Source organism: Callorhinchus milii, unplaced genomic scaffold (genome assembly GCF_018977255.1).
Source record: "Callorhinchus milii isolate IMCB2004 unplaced genomic scaffold, IMCB_Cmil_1.0 Scaffold26, whole genome shotgun sequence".
NCBI classification, from domain to species: Eukaryota; Metazoa; Chordata; class Chondrichthyes; order Chimaeriformes; family Callorhinchidae; genus Callorhinchus; species Callorhinchus milii.
In genome coordinates, this window is record NW_024704767.1 from 3991183 (window position 1) to 4017823 (window position 26641).

General features: G+C 39.1%; 1 protein-coding gene across 3 annotated transcripts in view; it reads right to left on the minus strand.

Moving 5' to 3' along the window:
• Nucleotides 1-26641, minus strand: part of LOC103187388 (multiple C2 and transmembrane domain-containing protein 2) — a 118880-nt gene that overhangs the window by 43966 nt on the left and 48273 nt on the right. For all 3 annotated transcript variants that reach the window (XM_042344076.1, XM_007906849.2, XM_007906863.2), the window contains 9 exons: nt 25202-25357; nt 23172-23302; nt 19492-19678; nt 17523-17616; nt 14264-14366; nt 13535-13637; nt 12818-12919; nt 11042-11116; nt 10226-10345 (listed from right to left, as the gene is read on the minus strand). In XM_042344076.1, coding sequence (XP_042200010.1) covers nt 10226-10345; nt 11042-11116; nt 12818-12919; nt 13535-13637; nt 14264-14366; nt 17523-17616; nt 19492-19678; nt 23172-23302; nt 25202-25357 — 1071 coding nt within the window. The remainder of the gene's footprint in view (nt 1-10225; nt 10346-11041; nt 11117-12817; nt 12920-13534; nt 13638-14263; nt 14367-17522; nt 17617-19491; nt 19679-23171; nt 23303-25201; nt 25358-26641) is intronic.

Genomic DNA, 26641 nt, shown 5'->3' on the forward strand with positions numbered 1-26641 from the left:
TTTCTTGGTATTATCTGATAGCTAATAATGACACATAATCATGAAAAGATGCTGCTAAGCCATTACTTGCTTACCCCAAATCCACAGGAACGGCAAAACTCCAGCATGAAGCAAAGATTCAACCGAGATCCATAAATCCTTATAATTTTATTGTAGATTTTCCCTATTGCCAAACATTCCTTGCTACTTTTGTTTGATTCCACATGCTATCAGCGAAAGTCTAATGTAATTTTGGTTTCTGAGGCTCCAACTTGTTTTTCCTCTGCTTTTTCTCTCTCTCTCGCTTCCAGTATGGCCATTGACCTCCACACACCCTCACGCAGCTGATCAAACAGCTCACAGACTCTCACAGCACCTGACGCCAAGGCCACTTCCCTACTTAGCTGACGAGAGGTAAGCCTGATACAAAGGAATGACGGGCAAAGTGTCATACCCTCACCCCTTGAAGTGCACTGATTGATTTGGCTATATATTCCCAATTGATAGTGTGCCTTAGAACTCAAGCTTCATGGGTCTGGCAGAGCCCAGAGCCAGCTGGAACAATCTCCACTGATGAGCACGTCTTGGCATTTCTTTTTTTGGGGGGCTATCATTTCATAAATCCGCATGCCTATCCTGTGATATAATCCAGGGGAAATGCAGGAAAAAGTGCCTTTGGCTGCTTTTGTAATAAAACTCATTCACATTTCTGAAGGAAGGACAGTATTTCAGCTTTGTGAATGATGTGGTTACAAATCTTGAAGTGATGCACTGTTTATCTCATCACTTACACTGGCTATTTTGAAGCAATGATACACATTTCTACTTTGCTCTTAAGCACTTAGCAGCTCCCAGGGAATTTTTTTCCCTTCTCTCTCATGCTATCTTGTTTATGCCACTATTTCAAAACCTCTTGTTACTTTGAAAATACCAAAGAAATAAAAAAAGACTTCCCATTTTTAAATTAAATTTGTAATCCTCGAGCGAAATAAGACACATCTTAGCTGAAAGTGACAGCACAATTTCTAATCAATAGCAAGGATAGACTCTCAAGCAATCTCAAGCAGTCTTTCTAAAGGTTTGCAAATTTGGGAATAAGCTTACACGAGGGCTTAATCAGCCAGGCATTACTGAAACGCAACAAAACATTCATTTAGATAACCAGCTTCTTGTCTATTACAGTTAGCCAACTATATCAAGTTGTCATGAAATATCTGCATTGTATACCTCCCAAGCTGCCAGAAACCACACTCAGGATTTAGCACATGCTGATCCTCAAAAGAATTGAATTACATGTTGTTCCATGTGACTACACTGCCACCTACAGGACATAAATGATACCACTTTAAATAGCCTGTTAAAAGCAGCATTGGAAACCCAATTTGGGCTTTCCCTTCAGAATTAAACCTTATTGCACTCCAACCTTCCAAATCCAGTAGCCCAAATGCATCTCTGTGTATGACATATAGTGCACTCTGCAAAGTTGCATTGTGTCTAAAGGTTGAACAATTAACTCACATCTGGTCACTCAACTATAGGAATCAGTTGTAATCCCTATACACAGAAGCTAAAATCAGGGTCAGTTAGATACGGTAAAAATATAAGAACCATCGGGGCAAGGGCGGGTTCTTTGTTTCTCATAAGATCAGCAACATTATGAACTTATCGTCTCCTACTTATCAGTTTTCTCCAGCGTTCCAGTGCATAACTCATAATGTGTCTGTAAACAGAGAGAAGGATCAATTCATATGAAGACTTCTCTTTCCCCGCATATATTTCACTCTGTCCATCCCACCCCACATTTCCAGGAAATACTTTACAATGCCTCAACATCTGTTCTAAGTGGTCTAGCCAAGATAGACCATACATAATATACCAAGATGGACAATGCAGAGCTGCATTTATTACCACTGTGAAAGACACACATGTGGATTCTGAACATTGGCATTTTATACACCTCTGTCGAACTATCAGAAAAACTAAAAATAGTATCTCCCAATTTCCTTCCAAGAAACATAAATGCTCAAATGCCTAAGCATCTTTCAAGGCTGCAGCCCCGTTGAATCCCAGCATCAGAATTGAATCCCAGCTGATCTTTCAACAGTTGGCAACCAACAATGCTGGTAATGCTGGTAACAAACAAAGAAGCTAGTCCTTTGCTGTAGGTAGGGTTCTGGTCCACTGCATAAACCCGCAGCACATATTGTTCAGCGTTCCAGAGTTCAATGCTGTGACATTGAGGCATTGCTGTCCACAACAGAAATTGGATCATGTACATTTTGGGGGTGGGTGGGGTGTTTCGAACAAGTATAATTCCACAATTGTGGTTGAAGCCAGCTCTGATACTGAACAGATCTATCCCTGTTTAATAGGACTTCAAGCTAAAAAATGAAATAGATAAATGAGTTATGGAACATCTAAGTTTTTGATATATCACTTAATGACTGCAACATGGGAGAGTTAAATCCCATGCAAGGCCAGTCCTCACACAGACTTCTGATAAGTCTACCTCTACCTCGGATAATTTGACATCCTACCTCTTGAAACTGCCTAACACCCCACTCTTCTGCCTGCACCCTTCGCTCAGCTGACTCTGGCCTCCTGCACATCCCTCGTCCCCTCCACTCAACGATCAGCTGTCGTGCATCCCGAGACTCTGGAACTCTGCCTCAATCCCTCCACCTTGCCCCATTAAGACCTCCGAGATACTAATCCTTGTGAAGGGCACTATAGAAATTCAAGTTCTTGTTACAGCTGCTGCTAATAGTAATAATAATACTTGCATTTGGTATAGCACTTTTCACGTTGGGAGGACGTGTACCAAAGTGCTTCACAGGATTTACTGTGAAGTGACTGCGCATTTGTGGATGAATTATAAAATACTGTGATAAGTACTATACTGATAGGGGCATGTCACATGGATGCTTGATGGGTCTGAAAAATAACACTTATTTAATAACTTGCTCAGGATTCAAAGGGAGCGCCAAAGCATTTCAGCCCATTTCAACAGAATCCAGCTCAGGGGATGCTGGTAAGATCTTGGTAATGAATGTTAAGAGTTGGAACATCTTGTTCCTTCAAAATTTCACTCAGGAAGACTTTACAAAGAGAGCCCCTACGATGCTTGAGGGAAGGAGGTAGACGAACAATGGAAAATCTGTCCCCTCCCGAATTTGGAACAACGAAGTTAGGAATCACATTAAAACACCTTGCTTCCAAATGTCAATTACGTGTTCTTGAAGGACATGTTCTCTACTTTATTGCCAACAGAACAACTTTTTTCCGCTGTGGTAAATTAGAAACGGTTGCAAATGTTCCTTGGATACGATTTCCCCGCGACGGATAAAATAAAAGTTAATTAACACTAAATAAATAAAACAAATCTCTTGAAGATCGTCTCCATTAAATTCTCCGCACTTCCCTTCCCATTCTCTTAGCCCTTTAGGGGTATCACAAAAGTAGTTGGTGCCTGCTTTCCATCCACTGCTCAGGATTTGCCCTTTTATGTGCATGTGTTTGTTGGAGAGGAGAAGGAATTGAGCACCTACTGTTTAAGAGAGCTGGAGTAGGCCCAACAACAGAGAAAGGTTGCAGAGCCCATTATCCAAACAATGCCCACCCTGAATAAATTGAACCATGAAGCTCCTCATTTTGATTTACTCTTATTCTGAACTATTGCCACCTCCCCCCCACCCCCATTCCCTCCTTTCTGGGTTCTAAAAATTAATGAAACTGCACATTGATCTGAAAATCCCCTCTTTCTCACGGCTACTGAAAAAAATAAGGGCCTATTGTATGGAAGTCAGCAACTTTGTCAGGAATGATTGAAGAGATGGGGGGAAAAAAATCTCTTAATGTACAGGAAAAAATGCCTCCAGCGGGCTATTTGACTTTTTAAAAGCTTTTCTTCAAAAAAAGCAACAATTTACTGATTGGATAGATTCACAGGTGCCTTTCTCTGCCCCCCCCCCACCCACCCACACACACCCACCCACACTTACACATACAGAAGCCCTATAATATTTCCCAGCCATTTCCTGGAAGCAAATGTCTAGTCCTGCAACATTTAATCCATCAATGGATCTTGATGTGAGAGTGGTACACAATGCCCCTCTTCTCGAGCTCCAAGCATGACCTTTCATCTATTTATTTTTTAATCATCTGAGTCTGACACAAACTGAAACCCAGAGCTATGCTTAACAAGATCCAAACCAGAGTTTCACATTTTGCACGCCATCCGCCCATTAAGATTTCCCACCTCTGGAATGGAATGTGCAGTCTCTCACTGTTACATTGTGTGCTTACCTAATTCTAGAAAGTAATAGGAAAGTGGGCAGTAGCCAAGGAGTGGAGGTTCCAGAGGTCGCAATGGGGAACTGCTGGAATTTAACCAGCTGAAACTGCATTGCTTGCCATTGCGAACACTGTTTGGCAAGCTTCCCTCTGCCTGTCCACCTAGGGCTACCCCACCCACTAATACCTTGGCATGCAGGGTTAACAGAAACCAAATGGTTCCGGGACTGATCTGCCCCTCAAAGTTCTGTCTCGATCCAGGTTAGCTGCCCTGGAGTATTGAATATTTCATGCACTAGTTATTGTAAATATCAGAACTACCACCCAATCACAATATCAGAGCTTTTGAACCTTCCCCATCAGTTTCTCTTTAACCTGATAAAACTATTTGCTTTGACTGGAGATTCAGAGCTCAGCTTTTCTGATGCAAGAGTACTTTGCTCACCACAGTGTTACCACTGACTTGTTTGTTTCTTAGTGTGGGTGTTTAAAGCTAGGGAAATGAACCAGGCGATCAAACAACTTTTACTGTTTGGGGGGAAACAAAACAGCAATTGCAGTCTTCAGAACTTACCAGCAAAACTCATACTGCTCAACTATGCTTCAATAATTCTGCTGCATACATTATCTGCTTCAGAATATGAAACCAGCTTCTCCACGGATTGTACAGCTCAATAGGAAATCTTTACTGTGGGAAGGGGGAAGGAATACAGCCTTTGATAATACAATCTGTCCTAACTTCACATGACACATTATTAACTTCATATCCAGCAGATAAATATTTAGAGTTATTCCACCTCACACAATAGATAGTTATAAAAAAGGCTTTTTGGTTATGCTTTAGGGATGGTCTTACCAATTGGCAGTCATGGCTTGACAAAACGTTTAACAGAAGTGCCTTGAAACCCCACCGCCTGTGGAAAGCTACATTTTATGTTCAAGAGACTTTGCAAACAAGCGAAAGGGCAGATCATTCATTTCCTCCAATTCAATGCGGTGAGGGAAAAACAGCAGCATATGGTCGCACATGTGCTCGCAGTAACTGTACACGGACGAAGTTGGGACATCTGAGAGGGGATTGTGGTTTTCTGGCTTTGGCTAACAATTCTCCAAACCCATTTAGGTTTGATCAACTGTCAAACAACAAATTAAGAGTTGCGCAGTCATAAAACAAAGGGTGTCAAACGCCAGATTTACAAGTAAAATTAGATTCTTGTTTGGTATATCCGTACACTACATGTAAAACAACCCACTTAATTCTTTATTTACTTTGACTGTAGAACAGACTTGTTCTGCAGAATCTACGTTGTCAATCTGTTGCATAATTTCACTTCAAGCACTTTAGAAATCCAATCTTTTCCAAATTAAGTGAAACTAACTTTTACAAAAATGCTTACATTTTTGCAATAGTCTTGCATTATGTGCAGCTTTAATTAAATACAGTTCCCTTCCCCACCCTCAGCTCTCTGCACTGAATATTTGCCACTCGCTATCAAAAGCACACAATACATTATTACAGAATTCCTGCAAACAGGATTTTGTTTTTGTGGAAAATTCTAAATGCCAATTGTAAAGTATTTTGCCTGATATGATTAGGACTGTACAAGACTGCTTAATTGATTGCGTTTTGATAATAGTAATAATTCTTGCATTTGATATAGCACTCTTCACATCTTCTAGACATCTCCAAGCACTTCACAGAATATACTGTAAAGTGAATTGCCTGTATATTTGTGCGTAAAACACGGCAGCCAATTGCGCACATTATTTTTTTAGTGAAAATTAAATTAACATGAATGGTACATACGATAACCACAACTGAGTACACTCTAAAAATCTCCAACTCAAGTCTTAAAATATCGCATTTTCAAGGTTACATCTGAAGATTACGTCTATGTGGCCCCTGCTGTATACTTCCAGATGAATAATATTATTGATGAATAATAAAAAACATTCCAATAGTAAGCTATTTTCTCATTGTGTACAAGCAGCAAACACCGCAAAACAAATTGTACATTACTCAACTGCACTACAATGACACGATATTTTGCATTGCACAGTAAAAATCACTGCATTTTAATATTTGTGGCAATCCGAGCCGTGGCTACCATAAATGCATCAGACACCAATGTATTAAACGTACCTGAGCCCAACTGAACCAAGCTGAAATAGCAATGAACATTTTCCTCCAAGTGGATTAAATCAAAACGAATAATCCTGTTGGGATCACCCAAGTGCAAGTGGAAGCGCTGGGCACTGTGGGTGGAGCGGGATTTGTGCCCAAATGATGGCTTTTGAGTGTGTAAAACTACTCGCTGAAGAAAATGTATTACACCATTTTGTATATAGAGATAGAAGATTACAATCTGCAGAGGAACCCACAGAATGCACAGTGTATAACTCATTTTATATTAAAAAATGCAAAACAGGTCAATTGAGAAAGAGGCATTAAAATCACATTATACCAAACCATGAATTGAAGAAAAGCATTTTTTTTTGAGACCACAAGGTGTGTTTTTGTTCGAAGTTTTCCATCACTCGGTTAAATTATTGCTAAAGCTTTTCTTGTAACTGTCACCTGCAGTGAGTATAATTACATCCTACCCACATCACACACGCCCACATCCAAATGCATGAAAAGAGGGAGCTTTCACCAGGAGCCAACTAGACAATACAAAACACAAGCCACCTGACGAGCGTCTCTAAAAGATTTGTGTGCACGACTAATAAAAATGACAGCTTCAGAGCTAAACGACAATCAAACCTTGGGCACCATGCCGACAACATCAAATTACCTGGAAATCTGGGTGTAAGGTGAGTTCTTTGGAGGGAGCTATGGTTCACACAAGATATCAGTCTTCTGACACCGTAACTTAATGCTGCAATGCTCAATTAACATCAATGTTAGTACACTTCATTTTCTGATCTACTGCCCACCCCACAGGTTACCTCACAAAAACGCTGATTTTTTTCCCCTCTCTCTTTTAAAAGCTGGATAAATAGTGCACTGGGGCATGCAGAGAGAGGGGTCAGTCGTGTCGGGGAAGGCTGTGAATTGGATGGATATTGTTAGAAAGTTGAGTGCTGCACAATTGTTACTGGATGAAAATGCTACACAATGCTACATTGTGAAGACATACAACAGAACTGCGTGGCTGTGAATCACGATACATACAGGTGTTAATCTACAAGACAAAAATGGTCAATTGCATGAAACATAATGCAGCCTTGGTGGATCTTTGCGCCCTTAATGTCTTCCCTCTCTTTGCCTAAACAGAACAAATTGGACCAAAAAGGTTGCTTATGATGCCCTAAAATGTATGGCTTATTTCATACCAACTTTCTAGACGCTATTTTGTCTGACTGAAGGCATTCTGTAAGTTTATATCCAATCTGCCTTCAGCAATCTTTTCACAGGGCGTTAAATTGTTTCCTTTTTCTACAAAAGACACATAACCACTGTTGCACTATGGAGCACTCTGTTCAACCCATGAGACAGCACTTTGTGGAATAATCGCCCACTGTCGCACGCTGAAACAAGTGGTCTGTAGCATTTAAAGACTGTAAAAAAAAATCAACTGAACAACAATAATAATAATAATAATCCTTGCATTTAATATAGCGCTTTTCACGTCGGGAGGACGTCCCAAAGCGCTTCACAGAACATACTGCAAAGTGAATTGACTGTATATTTGTGGGCGAACGCGGCAGCCAATTGCGCACAGCAATGTCCCACAAACAGTCGTAGATTGAAAATGACCAATTAATTATTGTTTTTGGTTTTTGAAGGGATTATTATTAGGCGTGTGGAGTAAGGAAACTTGCCCAAGGTTTCGCCCTGCCTGGAATTGAACTCAGGTCTCTCGCTTGCAAAGCGAGTGCTCTAACCACTGAGCTACAGGACTCCCTACAGGACAAGAACAAAATTACATTTGTAAAATGCATTTCACTTCGGGAGGACGTCCCAAGGCGTTGGAAGACAGAGTTACGGAACCAAACTGGCGATAGGAGAGGGTGGTGGGCAAAGGTGGAAGCAGGAAGATCGAAAACAGGAGGGTCTTGAGATGGGTCTTGAAGGCGACAAGGGAGGGGGCGAGATGTAGGGACTACGGGATGGAGTTCCAGAGGATGGAGGCAGAGTGGCAGAAGGCCCACCCGCCGATGGTGGGGCAAGCAAGGTGGAGGTCATGAAGCAGGCCGGAGCCCGCTGAGCGGATACAATGACAGTCCCCCATCTATTATTGCAAATGCATTACTGAACATCACTGCTCCATTGCTCATTAATTCATTATTGGTATGTACAATCACACATCATTTTCTTTTTAAATCATCAGAATCTAAAGAAGAAAAATTTCACAAGTTGGCAACTTCAGCTTAGAAACTTGCTACAGTTCTTCAGCACGAATATGAATACTCCTTTTGGTATTTGGCTGGCTCTCTAACAATGAAGACTGGCTCTGATTTTGGTCTAATAGCTCTGTTCTGTCATGCAGTTGTATGCTGCCAATTCATCAATGCGATACCCTCCACTCCAAGCCCTTCATAGGTTGGTTGTTTGAAGGAAGTTGGCAGCAGAGATGAAATGCTTTCTCAGGAAGGAAAGAATCATCAGTCTTGCCAGTGCATCTTCCAACTGTCTCAAGGGCAGCACAGATAAGTACCAGGAGGTAGGTCTTGTTTTGCTCACAAAATATATAATCAATTCACTTTACAGTATATTCTATGAAGCGCTTTGAGACATCTCGAAGATGCGATAAGGCGCTATATCAAATGCAGACTTTTATAATTATATATTATAGGTGACTACTAGGTTGTTCATTCTGGAATAGCAACTACAGGAATGTACCAAAATAGAAGGAAAATATAACCTGTAAATTGGTGACAAACATTAAGATCCAATTTGGATTCTAAATGCTGTTGATGTATTAGCCATGGAAAAAATGATCTCTTTAATGTTGGCATAAGCTGTTCATATGAATATAGCTTATTACTATTTTTTTTTTCTGAGTTCTGAAAACACAGTTTTTCAATTATTTACTTTATAATGCAATACTTTAAGTGTCTCTATTGACATCACCAATGGTCACATTAAAAATTACAAACATAATAGTAATAATCCTTGCATTTGATATTGCCCCTTATCACATTGTTGAGACGTCTCAAAGCGCTTCACTGTATTGGACAAGGAATTGATAGTATTATATTGATATAATGAATGATAACGGCTTGACTCAGCTTTGAAAAAAAGATACAAGATTCAACATTTACACTCAACTGGAATAACGGGCTCCCTTTGTTTGAGCCCAAGGCTTACAATGAGCACACGTGTGCAAGTCTATAGTGCACAGATCATGCAGTCCAGAGCCATACAATGGGTATTGTATTCACACTCATGCCATAGCACCACAGCCAAAACATTAAAAAAACATCAAAACATCGCTTTTTTTTAACACCTGAACTCTAAATTAAAGAAGACCTTTATTCCTTCAGGGCAGGTGCTTTGCAAATACATTATTCTGGGAGCATAACAACAAAGGCGAAAAACCTGACACTCATAATATCAAGGCAGAAATTCAGACTGGTGACCTGTTTTGCAGTGGAAGTCTGTAAAAACTTGTGAGGTTCCAGGAAAAATGCTGCTGTATCTAGGGTAACCTGTGTTAATTCCCAGTGCAACACACTATTACAGTTCCTTTGGGATAGATCTGAAAACTAGATTATATACCATAGTAGTAGCTCGGTGTGTTTTCTTCATTGATTCCAAGCCACAGACAATGTGCATTATATCAAGAGACCATGTACATCAGACAAATAAGGAGTCTACAACCAAAGTACAATGGCAAGATCTCAAAACTGCTCTTGTACTCCATATGCACTCTATTGCCGAACAAAAGAAAACCTTGGCTACCTCATACAATTAAATGCATTTTAAGATTCCAATAGCATTACCTACCAGAAAGGCTATCACACTCCTTTGTACAGATTCCCACTCAAAGCAGCTGTTGATATATTGTACAGTGTTCCATACTGCCATAGTGAGGTTCCGAACACGCCTAACATTCCTCATTAACATCTGTGTGAGAAAAAGGAAATTTTACAAAAGAAAATAAATACAAAGCTTTTGCAAAGGCTTGAAGCCAATAGAATAATAATAATCCTTGCATTTGATATATGACAGCAGATCAATAATGCTCCTGTGATTTAACAACAATAAGCCTGATTCCACTGGTTTCTCCCGTATCAGCGTTGCTTGCGTTTGTCACAAAGCAGATTTTTGCTCCATTATAGTTGTATCAGATTGTTTATTGGAAACAGCACCTAGATCAGCCCCCTAATGCCCAATATCTGCAAGATTACTTATAAAATTATTCAGAGCATTATTGTATGCCCGCTTCTTGTTAACATAACACCAATAAAACCCACGTCGCTATATTTAGGTATGAAACGCACTCCAGGATAGCTCATCCTGCACTGTAGTGTCTTAATGTCTATCTCTTGCCAGGAACAAGAGTCAACAGTGAACAGAGCCAACAGAGCTCAAAACTGCTCCCACGTCATTTATTTATTCCAAATATCTTTCTTATATTTATAACCAGGGAAAGCACCCAGGCAATATTTTGGAGAAGGCATTAAAACACCTATTTGTTTTTGGAACGATAGAACAGGACTCTCTTTTTGGAAGAGGCATTGGTGGTTCAGTGATAAAATTTTCTTACCTCTGGAATGCCAACTGACAAATTAGAGTTGACAACATAAATTGGTGAAATACCTTTTTTGAAAATTTGAGGTTTTCTTCTTGGATCTTATGCTCTTTTGGTTTGAAGGTTTTGAGGCTTGCTTTCATCTAAGAAATTTTAAAAAAAATCCAAGAATATTTACTTTCGAACCATGGAAACAATTCATTTTGTTCCTGAAGACTACCTCAGATTACCAAGAAGGTACATGGGTAAAATATCCCCTAGGTATACATTTATTGTTAACATAACATTTCAGAGTGCCCATAATTTGGAGTCCTGTGGCTCAGTGGTTAGAGCACTCGCTTTGCAAGTGAGAGACCTGAGTTCAATTCCAGGCAGAGGGCGAAACCTTGGGCAAGTTTCCTTACTCCACACAGAGCCTAATAATAATCCCTCCAAAAACCCAAAACAATAATAAATTGGTCATTTTCAATCTACGACTGTTTGTGGGACATTGCTGTGCGCAATTGGCTGCCGCGTTTGCCCACAAATATACAGTCAATTCACTTTATAGTGTACTCTGTGAAGCGCTTTGGGACGTCCTCCCGACGTGAAAAGCGCTATATCAAATGCAAGGATTATTATTATTATTAACTTATTAATTACGGATATCAATTTGGAGTTGTTTCTCTGTACATTCTTTTAAGACCGCCAGAAAACTGGCTTCAGAGTTTATAATAATAATAATCCTTACATTTGATATGACGCTTTTCACGTCTTCTAGACATCTCAAAGCGCTTCACAGAATATACTGTAAAGTGAATTGACTGTATATTTGTGGGCGAAACGCAAGTTCAACAATTTGACAAATTCTGGATGCTCTAAATGTTACAATAATAAGGGTAAATTTAGACCCAGGTTAAATTTTACCTGCCATCTCTTACACAAGAAAGCAAACAGCAGTTACCAAAACACCCAAATCCCCATTGTGTTTGCAACAAATTTATATTAAGCACTCTTACACTGTCGGTGCCACTGAAATGCAAAACAAAAAAACATCAGATTATCAGAGTTCAATACTGTTCAGGAAGCATCCAGAGTAAACAATAAAAATGTTTTGTCCACTTAACTTTTTTTTATTCCAATACACCATAAATATAACTGTCAAAACATATTCATAGACGGAACTTAGCAACACAAGTGACCTATCGAATAACAACGGATAACTTGGGACATCGCATTGAGTTTCGAAAATATTCAAGCTTTGCTATACACTATCAGTGGAGCTGCTTCTTATCGACAAAGTACCAGCTCCAGTGGATTTGGTCTACAATACCAGCAAAGGTCCCTGGCAGCCTATGCACACTTACATGTCTGCAGAATGTGCACAGAGAGTCAGTCTCTGGGATAGGATGATAAAATGCTTTTTCAAATGAAAATAATACAATGCATTTCTGCAATATAAATGGTTACAGCTTGTTGAGGTGTGTTGTCTCCAAAATGTACTTTCCCAGCAGGTTCTGAAAATTTATAGCACTGGATGGACAAAGTAAAATAACACGTTCTCCTTATACGAAGCTCAGTAGGTAGTATATCACTCCAAAAATAAAAGAGCAACAGATCACTTTGTCTCGGTTGTCACAATAGAGGCCACAAAAAGAAATTATGCATTTACCCATAAGTTGACTGAATGGGATGCATTTGTAATCCAATGCATCAAGTGCATATTCTTGATCATTATCATCTCAGTAAAATTCTTTGCAATGGTGTCTGATAAAGCAAACTAGGATATAATGAAAGATCACCACAGTTTGATCCAACAGATAAAAAAATGCCGTGTGTCATGCAATTATTTCATTCTCGCTCACCAAGTTATAGACTAGATCCAACTTCAAGTAAATAACTCCTTTCATGCGTTGTCCCAACTTTCTGTTCTTCAGGACACATGCGATCTGCTGACCATTTCTGATCTATAGTCACAGCACAAAACACATCATGAAAGTAGGCTTTAATTAGCAATAAGATCAAATTATAGGGATCCAACAAACATCAAGCTAAGTACGTAACCCATGCGCATCAAGTCACATGGCTGCCCAAGTGACCTTGACCATGTGCAACGACTCAGAGAAGCTGTTGTTTCTCTGGAAGATTCAAGAGCAGTTCACATAGTTATCATGCGAGTGAGGTTCTTCAATGGTAGCTACAGGATGCCATAGTTAAATTCAAGTTAAAAGACTCAATGGGAAGAGAAATGCACTAAATGGTGTAACTGAGATTTTAGCAACCATGGACTCATTAGAAAAGCTAGTAAAACAGCTACAATTTATACATAGGAAACTTGTAAAGCAGTAGCCTTTTTAAAATTTACGTGTACATTGGCAGCTCTTCTTTGGCAGAAGTCTCAAGATAATTATGTGGGTAGTAGCATTCTCATCCACATGACTTACGTAAAGGGTTCTTTGATAACTCACAGATGATAATAGGTTCAATGCTGCAAAACTCAAAGACCACAAATATCTGCAACAAAAATACTCGTAAATAAAATAAAACTGATAACATTTTAAAGAGAGAGTATTTAAACTTACAGAAAGCAAAGGGATCGCAACCTTGCCAAGGAAGTCTGGTGGCTTGTCCCCATCTTCATCAAAGATTGTTACTTCCAGTATGTCATGAATGTCCCCAATATTACTAGAAAATGGAGACAAATTGGTAAACATGCTCATATGGGAATAGTGTATTCAAAACCACTTGACCGTTTCCCACACCTGGTCTACTCTGGTCTGGTCTGATACTGTAAAAAATTACAACGTCTTGGGGGCATTGAAATTTGCTCTCAATTTTGTCTGTTGATTATGCATTGTTATGGTTTCATTTCATTGGCTGATTTGCCTACAAATTCACAGTAACTACACTTCACGGTAAATGCTGTGGAGCGCTTTGAAAGGTCGTCCTGCCGTGAAAGGCACTTAACCAAATATAAGGATTATTATTGTCATTATAAATTCTTTGTTACAAAATGAATTGAGTGAAACTAAGTTAAAGTTGCTCAGCGGGGAGTTTGCATTCAAATTGAAATGAGGAAAGAATTAAACATTCAATGATTTTACAGTTACCATAGTCGCATTAATGACCCCAATCTAATATAATTGAAAAATATCCAGGATATGTTCATACATATACAGTCAATTCACTTTACAGTATATTATGTGAAGCACTTTGAGACGGCTTGAAGACTTGATACAGCGCTATATCAAATTTAAGGATTATTATTATACAAAGGGTACAACTTTCTAGTTAATTTATCTGCAACTTACAATGTGAAGATTTTATTCCATTCAGGATTAAGGTTTTTATACACTGTGTGGGTCTGTTGCCTATGCTTCCCCAGTTCCAGAACACAGAACGGATCACTCTTTCCTGTAAAGCAAGAAAAGATATTTGGGAATAAAGTGTCAGTCGGGATATATCCTTCAGTCAAATCGTTGGTCTCAGTGATCATCTGTAACAGAAAGATTTTAACAGGATTAGTCAAATTACAGAAGGAAGACCGATATACTGTAATTTAAAAGGTTTGGAAATGTTTCTGCTGTTAATTGTAACAAAATATTACCCGTTATAAATTTCTCTTTTATTTTGAAAGGTGGGAGCAAAGTTTGCACCCGAGAAGCTATCTACCATTAAGCGCTTCGAGACATCTTCCCAACATAAGAGGTATATCAGATGTAAGGATTATTATTATTTTAATCTAGAGCAATGTGAAAGAATTTCAATGTAACTTTAGTTTACCAATATAATAATGGCTACTGAATCCCTCCACACACTGCCTTGCTCAGAAACGTCTCTTTCCTAAATGATAGGACATTATTTTATGTAACCGGATGAATAAACTTTTTTTTAAAAAAAAGGATCAAAATGAACAAATGCAATCATTTAGGATCGGAAAGCTACTCATATGTTAGCGAACGAGTCAAATGGATAGACTTCTGCAAGGCTAGAATCAAATACGGTAGCACCAAATGTAGACAACAATTTCATGTAACAGCATTACATAGAGTTAATCCCCTTTACTTTTCCATCAGAGCATTACTGACCGAGTTACCAGTCAAGGTTATATGTCATTCCCTCGAATCCCTTGTGAATCCCGTCATACTGTAAACCATGAAGACACCACATTCCGGCAGAACCACCTTATGAGGTAATGAATCATGCAGCAGTGTTATTGTTCTTTGTTTATGAGTGGGTGCACAAGCTCCATTAGCAGGCACTGCCAGCGTTATTACTAAAGTGTCATGATTTATATTACAGCTCAGAGAGCTAGAGCCAAAAGAATTCTTCTATACCAATGTTTAAGTACTAACTAATGGGGATCATGTGCTATGAAGGAGCACTAACAATAACATTTACTTCAGCACCCTGTATTGTTTGTTCTGGTTGAAAGGTGTATTATTTATTAGAGAGACAAAGGTATGGATAACAAATTAGAGCTAATTACGCGGCTCGTGGTTTAGCAACGAGGATAGCTTACAGGTGCAAACAGCTTCTGTTTCACAATTTATTACATAAGGGCTACACAACATTTTCAAGCATTCAGTTCATTTTTTCAGACAGCCCTGCACACAAGATCTGCTGCAATTCCACCAGTACAAAGCTCCACTTAGCTCTGCAATGTCATCATCTTTTTTTTAATATATAAAATGCAGTCAATAATATTAACCCTGCCTGTGTGATGTTCAGACTAAAGCAAGTGAATTCAAGAATGAGACTCAAAGTCAAATCAGTCAACCAGGGCTGTCATTAGAATTATTGGAGTGTTCTGCATCGAAGAGGGCAAGAGAGAGAGAGCCTTCCCTCAGGATTTCTGCACACAATGAAAAATGGACCACAGCACAAGTTACCAACACATCTACAAGTTTAAGCCTGTAATTAACAGGGGTATGTTTAAACTACAAATGTGGTCGTCTCCAAGGCTCTAGTCTGTGACAGGCAGAACGGTGGAAATAAGTGGCAAGTCACTTGCTCCAGAGATGGTCTGCAACCACCCCTTTCCCCGGGAGTTTTGTGAGGACACCATAAGTGCAAGATATTAAAAGAGGAGAAGAAATACACCTAAATAGGTTTATATATGCCAATTATACTGCCTTAACCGTAGTTCTGGCCGTGATTAGTCAGCCCAGGCCAAATCTGATTACCCACCAAACCATCTTGAACTGTATTTTAACGGAGTCTGAGCTTAAACTACTTGTTTAACTGAGAAAATTATTTTGATAATAGGCATCATTCTAAGTTGTTCCTTCAAGTTACTTTACCGCAATTTAACTTATTTAAAACTTATTTATTATCCCAATTTAATTTGCATCTGTAGGAATTAATAATAATAATAATCGTTTGATATAGCGCCTTATAACATCTTTGAGATGTCTCAAAGCGCTTCACAGAATTGGCTCTACTACGGTTTAAGGTGAAGATCTGCTTAGTTTCTAAATATGCGCGCAGCAGAATAGTGTGGTTCTTACAGCCCCAATATATTGGGCTGACTATCCAGATACGATTTGGCTACAGTAACAGACAGGACAGATTTTAACATGTTCGATGAATACACCACATGCATTGAGGTCACTCTAGACACCATACGCTACCAAATCAACCCTCTAAATAGGAAGGAATCTATTATGACCGCAGAAGGGCAGATGAATAAAGTTGACCTACTTGCAATGTTCAAAATGCAGGCAATTAATGCTGCAATATATTACAGTAAATGTCACAGAGTTTCATATCCTTGTTTAGAATAGCATTAAATCATTAATATGGCGCACATCTCATGCAAAGCAAAGCTTCACAGATAGTTTCCTGAAGTACCATTAGCCATTTAATTTTTATTCAGTGGGTCTTTTCCCTTATCAGATTTATTGAATGAAAGGATATTGAATTTACAGATTTGCAATGGATCTTCCATAAAGGCATCATCTACAGACACACAAGCACTTCCTTGTCTATAGGGATCCTTCTACTTGATGGAAACACTTGTGTTTCCTGGCTCATAGAAACAAAGACAAATCCTATTTATCTGGTATATTTGTCAATGGCTTGAAAATGACTGACAAGACTCTCTGCATTTCTACCTCATGGAGTCTCAGTTAGCCATTTTAATTTGGTTCTTTTCAAACTCTGAACTGCACACATTCACTATTGCAAGGAGGCAGCAGATTAAGAGCATATAAAAAGGAGAGGGACAGTAAAGAGAGGAAACAAAGTAAATTAGAAATGTTATTTCTACACCTTCCTCTCTTAATGACAGGACTTCCCACTGAGGTAGTTTGACAATCATCAGCAGACCTCCCTTACCTCAGATCTTGCGCTTGTAAGTTTAATCAGTGAGTATTGGCAGACCATTTGATAATGGGGAATATCACAGTGAAGCACTAGATCCATCCACATACATTTCTGCAGCATTACTGTTCAGTGATCATAAACAAGAATCCTGGCTATTATCCCCCATCTGCCTAGTTTAACAACAATAAAGCCAATTGTAATATCAGCACCAAGGACAAGATACAGAGCAAACAATTCGCTTACCCGCAAAATCTGCTGCCAGCAGGTTACAAGCCTTAATCACTTGTACTTGTAGAAAGCCAATGTCATTTAGATCCTCAAATGTTCTTCTCAGGCTCTAAGATGAAGAAAAAAATACTGACTGAATTTTGCGAAGAATAAATGAAGCACACTGATCTCAAACTCTATCTCAGAGTTCCAAACCATAAATAAAAGTATTCTACGTATCAAAGCAATGCCCAACTTTCTCCTTCTACTTTAGTTTAATGGAAATAAGCAGATTTCAGTATAAAGAATTGAACTTTATTAACTCTGCCCTCAAATAAACTTTACTCCCATCTGATTTCAAGCATACAATGAAGTTTGGACAATATTTATTATAATAACAATAATCCTTGCTTTTGATATAATGCCTTATCACGTCTTCGAGACGTCTCAAAGCGATTCACGGAATATACTGTAAAGTGAATTGACTGTATACTTTTGGGCAAAATATTTGATTCAGCTTCCACAGAAAGCTAACAGCTGCTCTGCACATGTACTGCCAATTTAGTACGCATCCAGTAAAACAAGGAAGTGACCAAAGAGGAGAGTTAAAGGACCTTAAAATCATGCAGTCTTTAAGTGAGTATCTACACTGAGATATGAAAGCACCTACACATGCTACAGAACAACTTAGGGTTAGGGTTACTTCAACAACCACCAGAAGTACAAAAGCTTTGGAGGAGTTGAAATGAAGTTCAAAGAACCATGGTATTCTTCAGTTGTTTTTTTCAATGAGTTTTATAATTTCTTCAATTCAGTTCAAAGCAAGTGCAAACCTTTCAGTGTCTCATCTTTGCTACTCCACACTAATCCAAAGACACTGTAATCCAAAATGTATGCATGTGTATCATGCACAAAGTCGAAATTCGGTCAGCAAGTTGTTATCTGTGAAGGAGAAAAAGCTGGTGCCTTTTATATATTTGACAAAGGACAAGGCAATGGGAACTCTCTGGGTCTTTTTGCTCATTCCCACCTATTCCCAGGGCCTTGGGATGTCCTCCCGACGTGAAAGGCATGATACAGATGTAATTTTGCATTCTATTGTATTTACTTATAAGAGTGCAGATATGAAAATTGAATAGTTTTTCTACTGAGTTTTAAAAGGGTCCCAAAATAGTATAACACATCTTAGGCTCCTGTAGTGGATATTTCACAGGGCATGGGACACACAGCCAGCTACAGTCTGATTGGCCTTCTTCCTGATAAAATCTACTTGGTCTTTAGAAAGAACTAACCTTTTTAAAGTAATATCTGCAAAAGATATCTTTTTGTGGAAGAACAAGCATTTTATTAAGGCCTGCGATCTGCTCTTCCATTCATACCAAGAATAAATTGTGGCTGATTGTGAAAAATCCTTAGTAGTCCTTAGGACATTCCACGATGGGACTGCTTGGAGACTGGAGTGAATGAGAGAGAGTGTGTCTGTGTGTGTGTATGTGTGTGTAGATGGATCATTTAGTCTTCTGTATGCTCCACATCTCAAAACTACCCCATCTGTTCACACCAAATATTTAGTTTTCTGAATTAGTGGAACGGTACATCTCCCTCTTTAAAATTTCTTCCCCGATCATAGTCTTCCTGTTGCTGCCTCCCAATCGTCCTCTATTTGACTGCTATTTCGCCCACAAAATATACAGTCGATTCACTTTACAATCAATTCACTTTACAGTATATATTAAATAATCCCTGCATTTGATATAGCGTCTTATCACGGCGCTATATCAAATGTAGGGATTATTTCTGTTATTATTTCCTGCTGTAAGTGATCAGAATCGGCATCTTTGTCATTTGTTTTAAATTTCTGGTTCTTCACTATTCTCTCTGTCTATGGCATTACTCAGAAATGGTAAAATAGCATTTTTTAAAAAATAAGGGTATTGTCCCATAAACTCGCTCAAATGACCGCACAATGTGATATGACGCTGAACTAATTTAACAGAGAACTTACGTAACTCTGAATGATCTGTTTTCTCTCATTTACATCATCCAGTGGACTGGCACAGAGATCAGAGATGGCAATTCCTGTGAAGACTTTGAGCGTGACCAGCAAAAGCAGAGAGCCCTGTTCGTTCTCCAGAGGCAGCTCCAAGTGATTTATTTGACCTTTAGGTAGCATCACAAGGTCAACCTTGCACCTGTGGGATTTAAAACAAGAAAGTGACAATACTTGAATGACAGGATTTGGACACATTTTACACTCAGAAATAAAACACAATTAAAAGGGAAAAAGGGACAAAGAAAAATAAAATCAGCTTCAGAAATCTGCAATTTTTGTTTTGGGAGGGAGCAATTTTATGAAACTTAGCAATTTCACCCACAAAATACACAGTCAAATCACTTTTACCGTATATTCTGTGAAGCGCGTTGAGATGGCTCAATGATGTGATCAAATGCAAGGATTAGTATTATTATTAAAAAATTGTTTTGTCATCACTTATTGAACCATGATACACATTGGCCGTTTCATTTAAGTGGTGCCCCAATTCATTACACATCATAAAAGGCCAATCACATGTTTGTGTTATTTGTGTTGTATCCCTCCGCTCAGCAGGCTGCTCCAGGCCCCCCGCCCGACCCACCCTAGCATCAGCAGCCGGGCTTTCAGCCTCTCTGTCTCCACTCTTTGGCACTCCATCCCACAATCCCTTATATTGCTCCCTCTCTTGCCTCCTTCAAGGCACGACTCAAGACCCTCCTTTTGGAGTCCTTCCTAGTGGAGTCCTGTAGCTCAGTGGTTAGAGCACTCGCCTTGCAAGCGAGACACCTGAGCTCAATTCCAGGCAGGGCGAAACCTTGGGCAAGTTTCCTTACTCCACACGCCTAATAATAATCCCTCCAAAACAAAACAATAATAAATTGGTCATTTTCAATCCACGACTGTTTGTGGGACACTGATGTGCGCAATTGGCTGCCGCGCTTTGCCCACAAATATACAGTCAATTCACTTTATAACATATTCTGTGAAGCACTTTGAGACGTCTGGAAGACGTGAAAAGCGCTATATCAAATGCAAGGATTATTATTATTATTTTTGACCGTGCCTTCAGCCCCCCATGCTCGGGTCCTGATCCCTGACTGTTCAGCACCTTGGGACGTCCTCCCGACATGAAAGGCGCTTTACAAATATAATTTTGTTGTTATTGTTGTTCCCAAACAATCAATTTTGATCAAAAGTTTTTGCCCCGACCCTGGCTATCGAATCAAGGCGAGTGCCAGACATTGTCTTGTGCATTCCCCAAAATCCTGAGGCCCTCGTTAAATTTGATTTGGCACAAGTGGGTTAAGCTGGCACAGAAATAGGATCACAGTCTCATGCTAAAACACAACTATCTGACATGACCTGTAGTGCAGTTATATGAGAATGTTATTCACTCGTCAAGGCGAGTAATACCCATTCAGGAGAATAAAGGATTTTTTTTCTCCCTACAACTTGTGTCAGCAGCGAGCACTCAGTTAGACCCAATGCAGTGTTCCCTATGCACTGCCCCCGATAATATGTCAATAGCCCAGTCTCTAAAGAGCACCTCATACTGTAACAGAGTGATATCTCCATTTCCCACACCAGCCATCCTTTTGGCCTCTCTGAGTGAGACAAGCAATTTAGGGACAATTAGTGCTGATTTATGTGCATGCTGTGCTGCAGGATTGTACCCAAAGGAAATTGAAAGTCTGCCCAAACTTTTTTTACTTTGGATACTCATACTGATCAAAATTCGAAGGCTTGTCCTGTCAGTCTGTGCTGGGCCCAGAAAATAAAAGGGAAAATGACAGCGCTCAGAGTCCAAACCTCAAATTGTAGACTTTCATAACATGGAAAATTTCAAGCGTGATTTCTCAACAAGAATTCTTTCCGCTAACTGGAAGTCTTGTTCCCACTGCTCTGTGCCCAGTTACTGGAAGGAATTCACATTTTCGACTCAGTACGTTTATTCAGAAATCCCATTGGACATCTCCACCTTTTAGGTCCCAATGATTTGAAATGTATGAAATGACAGAAAATAGAACACAACTGTATGTGTAAAATTGTATTTAGTCTTTCCCCTGCCTGAATATTACACCAGTGTATTGAATCACTGTCCTGTTTTCATATGCACTGAAATCTCATCTTCACACTCAGCAAACGACTGACTGCAATTTCTCTCCTGCACAAGTAGCCGGTTAGTCTTAATCAATATCTTGTGTTGCAAAACAGAATAATTTGAGTTAGTCCACTTCACGACAATAATTTGCTTTTCCATGCAGACGTAAAAAAAATTGATCACACACTTCACAGCCATTTGTGAGACATTGCTATAGGCAAATTGGCTTCCGTGTTTACAGCCAAATATAGTCACGATAGTTCGCAGTAAAATCCTATGAATCTGTTTGAGATGTCTCAGCAATGTGATAAGGCATTACAATAAATACGAGGATTAGTATTATTTAAAATTTAGATTGCGTGTCACACTGGCTAATTCTATCAAACGTTAATGTTTGAAATGTCTGTTACTGTGACTTTGAACCTCGCCTGGCTATTGCTTGCACATTTATGTCAAAAGCAATCAAAGCCTTTCTGCTTAGAAACACTGAACTCATCACATCTCAGCTGAAGTCACTGTGCGCTAGCACTGTATGAACTAAATATCTGAGGGTTTGTGATGCAATCCAGGATCAAGTTCATGCAGAGGACTTTTTGTCAATTCAATCATGATGTAAAACCAGTCCGCTCTTCAGACCTCAACACATGAATTAAAACCTGATCAAATACAGAAGTCAATTTAACCCAACCTAACCTACTCTGCTTGACCTTTATAATACCCCCTCCTTGGAAAGGTCATTCATATTTAATTCTGTTTGTTAAAATTTCATAATTCAGGCACATTATGAATTAATATATAAAATATGCAAGCACTCCATGTTGATGTCCAAAATACTCAGCCTCACAATGTTGTTACGAAAACATTTGACTTGCCAAAATGTGCATCCAGAGCGAAACACGTTTAAAATATAAAGCAGAAATGTCCCTGTGACACAATATTTATAGGCTATGTGAGCATTGATTTCTCAATGACAGTTCAATCCAATCAGGGCTCCAGGAACTGGTGCTGTGTTATGTCAGCCTCATCTGCAAACACTGAAGGAAAGATTTAATGATTTTTTTTCCATTAGCACTACATCTGCCACAGTCCAATCTAAAAAAAACTCCTTCCCACTGACAGCACGAGTGAACCGTGCATTGTATTCAAGGGACAGGAAGTCGAACTTGTACCAAGAACCAACATCAGGATTTTCGTAAACCAGATGCGTTGTGTTAGTCGGATATTTCTAAACCGGATTGCGAGATCCTGCAGTCAACCGATTGCCAATCTCAAATCTAAACCCGAAGAGTGCATTTTACACTTCAGTGCTAACTTTCAAACTGGGTCAAGTTGCAGTACAGAGTTGTAGTGAATGGTATCCAAGCATGTACTGTGGCACATCACAGGATACACTGATGTACAAAAGGGCTCCATATAACTAGGTGGAGCACCTGATCTGCACTGTGTTCAGATAAAATCAGTTATCTGGTTTGATTTGCCATAGTTAACAATTATCTTCAATAACTTTTATAAACGATCAGAAAAAGACATGAAAAAGTTGTGCTCTTACGTTCCAATGCATTCTTCCCAGTTCTTGCTGTCGGTCCCACAGACCTCAGCTTCTAACACATTTTTCTTTTCGTTGAACAGATGAAAATCAAATCTCTCTCTCCACTGAGGATTAGTGCTCCTGTAAACCATCTATATGGGGGGTGGGGGGAAAGCAACTTGAGGGTGAAATGTAATTTGGATTTTTGATGACTATAAGGTTATAATCGCGTATAAATCAAATACAAATGCAAGGAATATAAATACCAGTTAGTTAAATCCCAACACTGCAGCACATGTGTACCTCTTATCTGGGTTGAGGACCGTTGTAAAGAGCTGACTCCTCAGCTGTTCTCTATAGTAACCCATCACACACAATTCACATCTTTGTAACGAACCCACATTAATTCCAAATACTGAATTGGAAGGACTTGTAATAAAAGTTTATATGCACATTACCACACTGTCCTCAGCTCAGCAAAAGTGTTGTTGATCACACAGACCACAATTAACTAAACATCACTGGGGTGGGGGGATAAAATTTGGCTTGCCCCTAAATGTAGCAACTGCTTATGTGGCTTATGGGCTTCCTCCATTGTCAAGGTCACTGTGCTTAATAGGAAGACAAATTCGAGAAAGAAATACACTTCTCAAGCCAAGAAGCACGATGGTGCAAGACAGAAACTTCTAAGAGGTAAACCCTGGAACAAAGAACCACAAACAGCAAACAGGATATGTTTCAAAAATATTGAAAATATAAAAAAAAAGTACGTCAAATCAAGTGTCCTCAGTGAACTGATTTTTTGCTAGTCAGCCGGGTGTCTGACACATTGCAAAAAACCATCACCATGCTTAGGAGTATCCAAACCAGTCTGAGAGTTCTACACGTGCATGGAATGAACTGGATGATGTGCACCTACTACGAACTTCTACAAAGCTCATCTTCAGCTCATTCCACAATAATCTAGAGTCTATTAATGCCCACAATATACAGAAGTGTGATATTTCAAAACAAATTCCATGTGAAGTTTATGATATGTAGATACATATTGTATAAAACATAGCCACAGAATTCTACAACCCTGGAGGAAAATAAACAATTAGATTAACACATTAAATAGTAATTCTGTAAAAGGAGTTTATAGTATNAAAAACCTGGAGATCTCTATAAAGTTAACAAGTTTTACTATACTATTCTGACATACAGCACCCATTAGATAGATACAATCATTGAAATTCAATTGTTTTTATTTCTGCGTTTGAACAATTTCGATTTACAGCGAGTGCTGCCAGTGTGATTCTAACCAAGATTATTAAACAATGTCCAGTGTTTATAGTGGTAAGCCTGTTATTGAGATATATAAGTACATACATGCTAGCTCTGGAATTCAGGGGTTTAGTGCAGGCTTTACTATCTAAACCTTTCTCCTGTAGTGGTATGCTTGACATGCAAGCTCTATCTATACTCATATAACAACCGCACAGATACAGAAAAGGTCCATTTCACATTAACTGGTTTTACTGGATCTATAACTCCTTCCTCAGTCAGTGGTATCACAATGTGAGCAGATCTGCATTCCAAACCAAATCAAACACTCAGGACGAAAAGGCTGAAAGGATCAGAATATCCTACTCAAAAAGTTTTCTTGACAACACAATAATAAAGATGAGTTTCTGATGATCTTTTAGATTTTTAAAAAATAGAGAGATTAGGGGATATGGGGTAAGTAATTAGAGTTAGGTCAGAAAATCAGCCATGATCTTATTGAACGGTGGGGCAGGCTCGAGGGACTGAATGGCCTACTCGACCTAATGTTTTGCAGCTAAGCAGGAGGCATGTAAACACTGCACTTCCACAGTGGGAAGCTCAATCTAATGTGCCACTGCATGTTGGCACACATCTTCATGCCCACTCCCCTATGAGGATTGCGACGACATGAAAGGTGCTATACAAAGGTAGATTTGTATTGTGTGTGTCCTCACATGCTACTACACCTAGGAGCTGGGATCCCAGTGTTCAGAATATTTTAGTGACACTCAGTGCCTCTGTACCTTGCTTTTGTATCTTTCTTCCCCCAGCTTGAACTTGACGTACAGTTTTTCCACTCCTTCCTCTTTGATCACTTTCCCAGCAAGCAGGGAGATGGTGACAACCTCGGAGCACCACTGACTCTTCCGAAAGGATTCCGACAACCGGACGAAGCTTGACTTTCTCCACCAATCGAGCAAACAGCACGAACAGGAGAAAAGAAAGATGTCAGTGACGTGATCACACAAAAAAAACAATGCAATAAATGCAACTTGACAAATATTTCAATACATTTTCTTAATTCAAGACTCTTTGCATGTTCACTGGAAACAGATGAGAAATAAATTGATTGTTTAGTTCTAACATTGTGAGATTTTAAAAAAAAGTTATATTTGCTACTATGCATTTCCTACTACTCAAACACTACTAACAGTCTCATCCTGCACCCATACTTGTTTCTTGAAATATTTCCCATGTCACAAATCTTTCTTTTATGATCTACATGCTATTCAGAGGCCTCTGCCTCTGGTAGATTTTGACCACCTTCAGTGAGGCAACTGAGAAACGTTCAGACTCAAAACACTGTCAGATTGTCTTTTGTTGTCTTGGCAATGACACTGCAAACCTATTACAAGACCACATCTATACCTGCTTCACCCCTCTCTTTAAAATCATTCATCTGAGAGTTTCAGAACACTGCAGTTCACTTTAAACAAGAGAAAGGAAAGTTTAGCAATCCCACCGCAAATGTTTATCAATCCCACCGCAAATGTCGGAAGCCAGATTTTATTTTTTAAATCCTCGTTTTAATAACATGAGTGCAGTAATGGCAAATTGGATAAGAAAAGTAAATGCAAATCATAGTCATATAATCTTGAAATTCTTGATATTCTTGAAAGAGGGCCCCAGGTCCAAAGAGTTTGTTCCTACATTCAGCACATAAACCATTCTGTAACTCTATACACACACATGTAAAAATATATATTATGCTTACACTACATTTATGATAGTACTAAAGGATCAATAGCCAACAATTCACAGAAACTCTTTTGGGATAATTAAGCAAATGTCGGAAATGAATCATAGGGAGTGAAGACAAAGTATAAAGAAGAGCTGAGCTGTCGGAGGAAATCATAAGGAATAATGGGATTTAGTCTCCCCAGCTGTGGTGCTCTTATGGGCCAAACTGTACAGAACTGAGCGCTGTTTATCATCTCCCCGAAGGAGCTTGTTTCAATTCATTGATCTCTACCTACTGCTGATTCTGCTACAATATACAAGGCTCTCATTTCCCCCACTGACTTTCACACATTTTGCATAAAACAGAAAGAGGTGTTCAGCTCAAATTAATCTTCACGTTGTTTAAAGAGCAGCTGTTGAACAAAGAAAGCCGCGCTCTCGTTCCGCAAACCAGTTTTTACAAACCTATGAACTACCTATTGTAAAATTAACAATAACTCCTG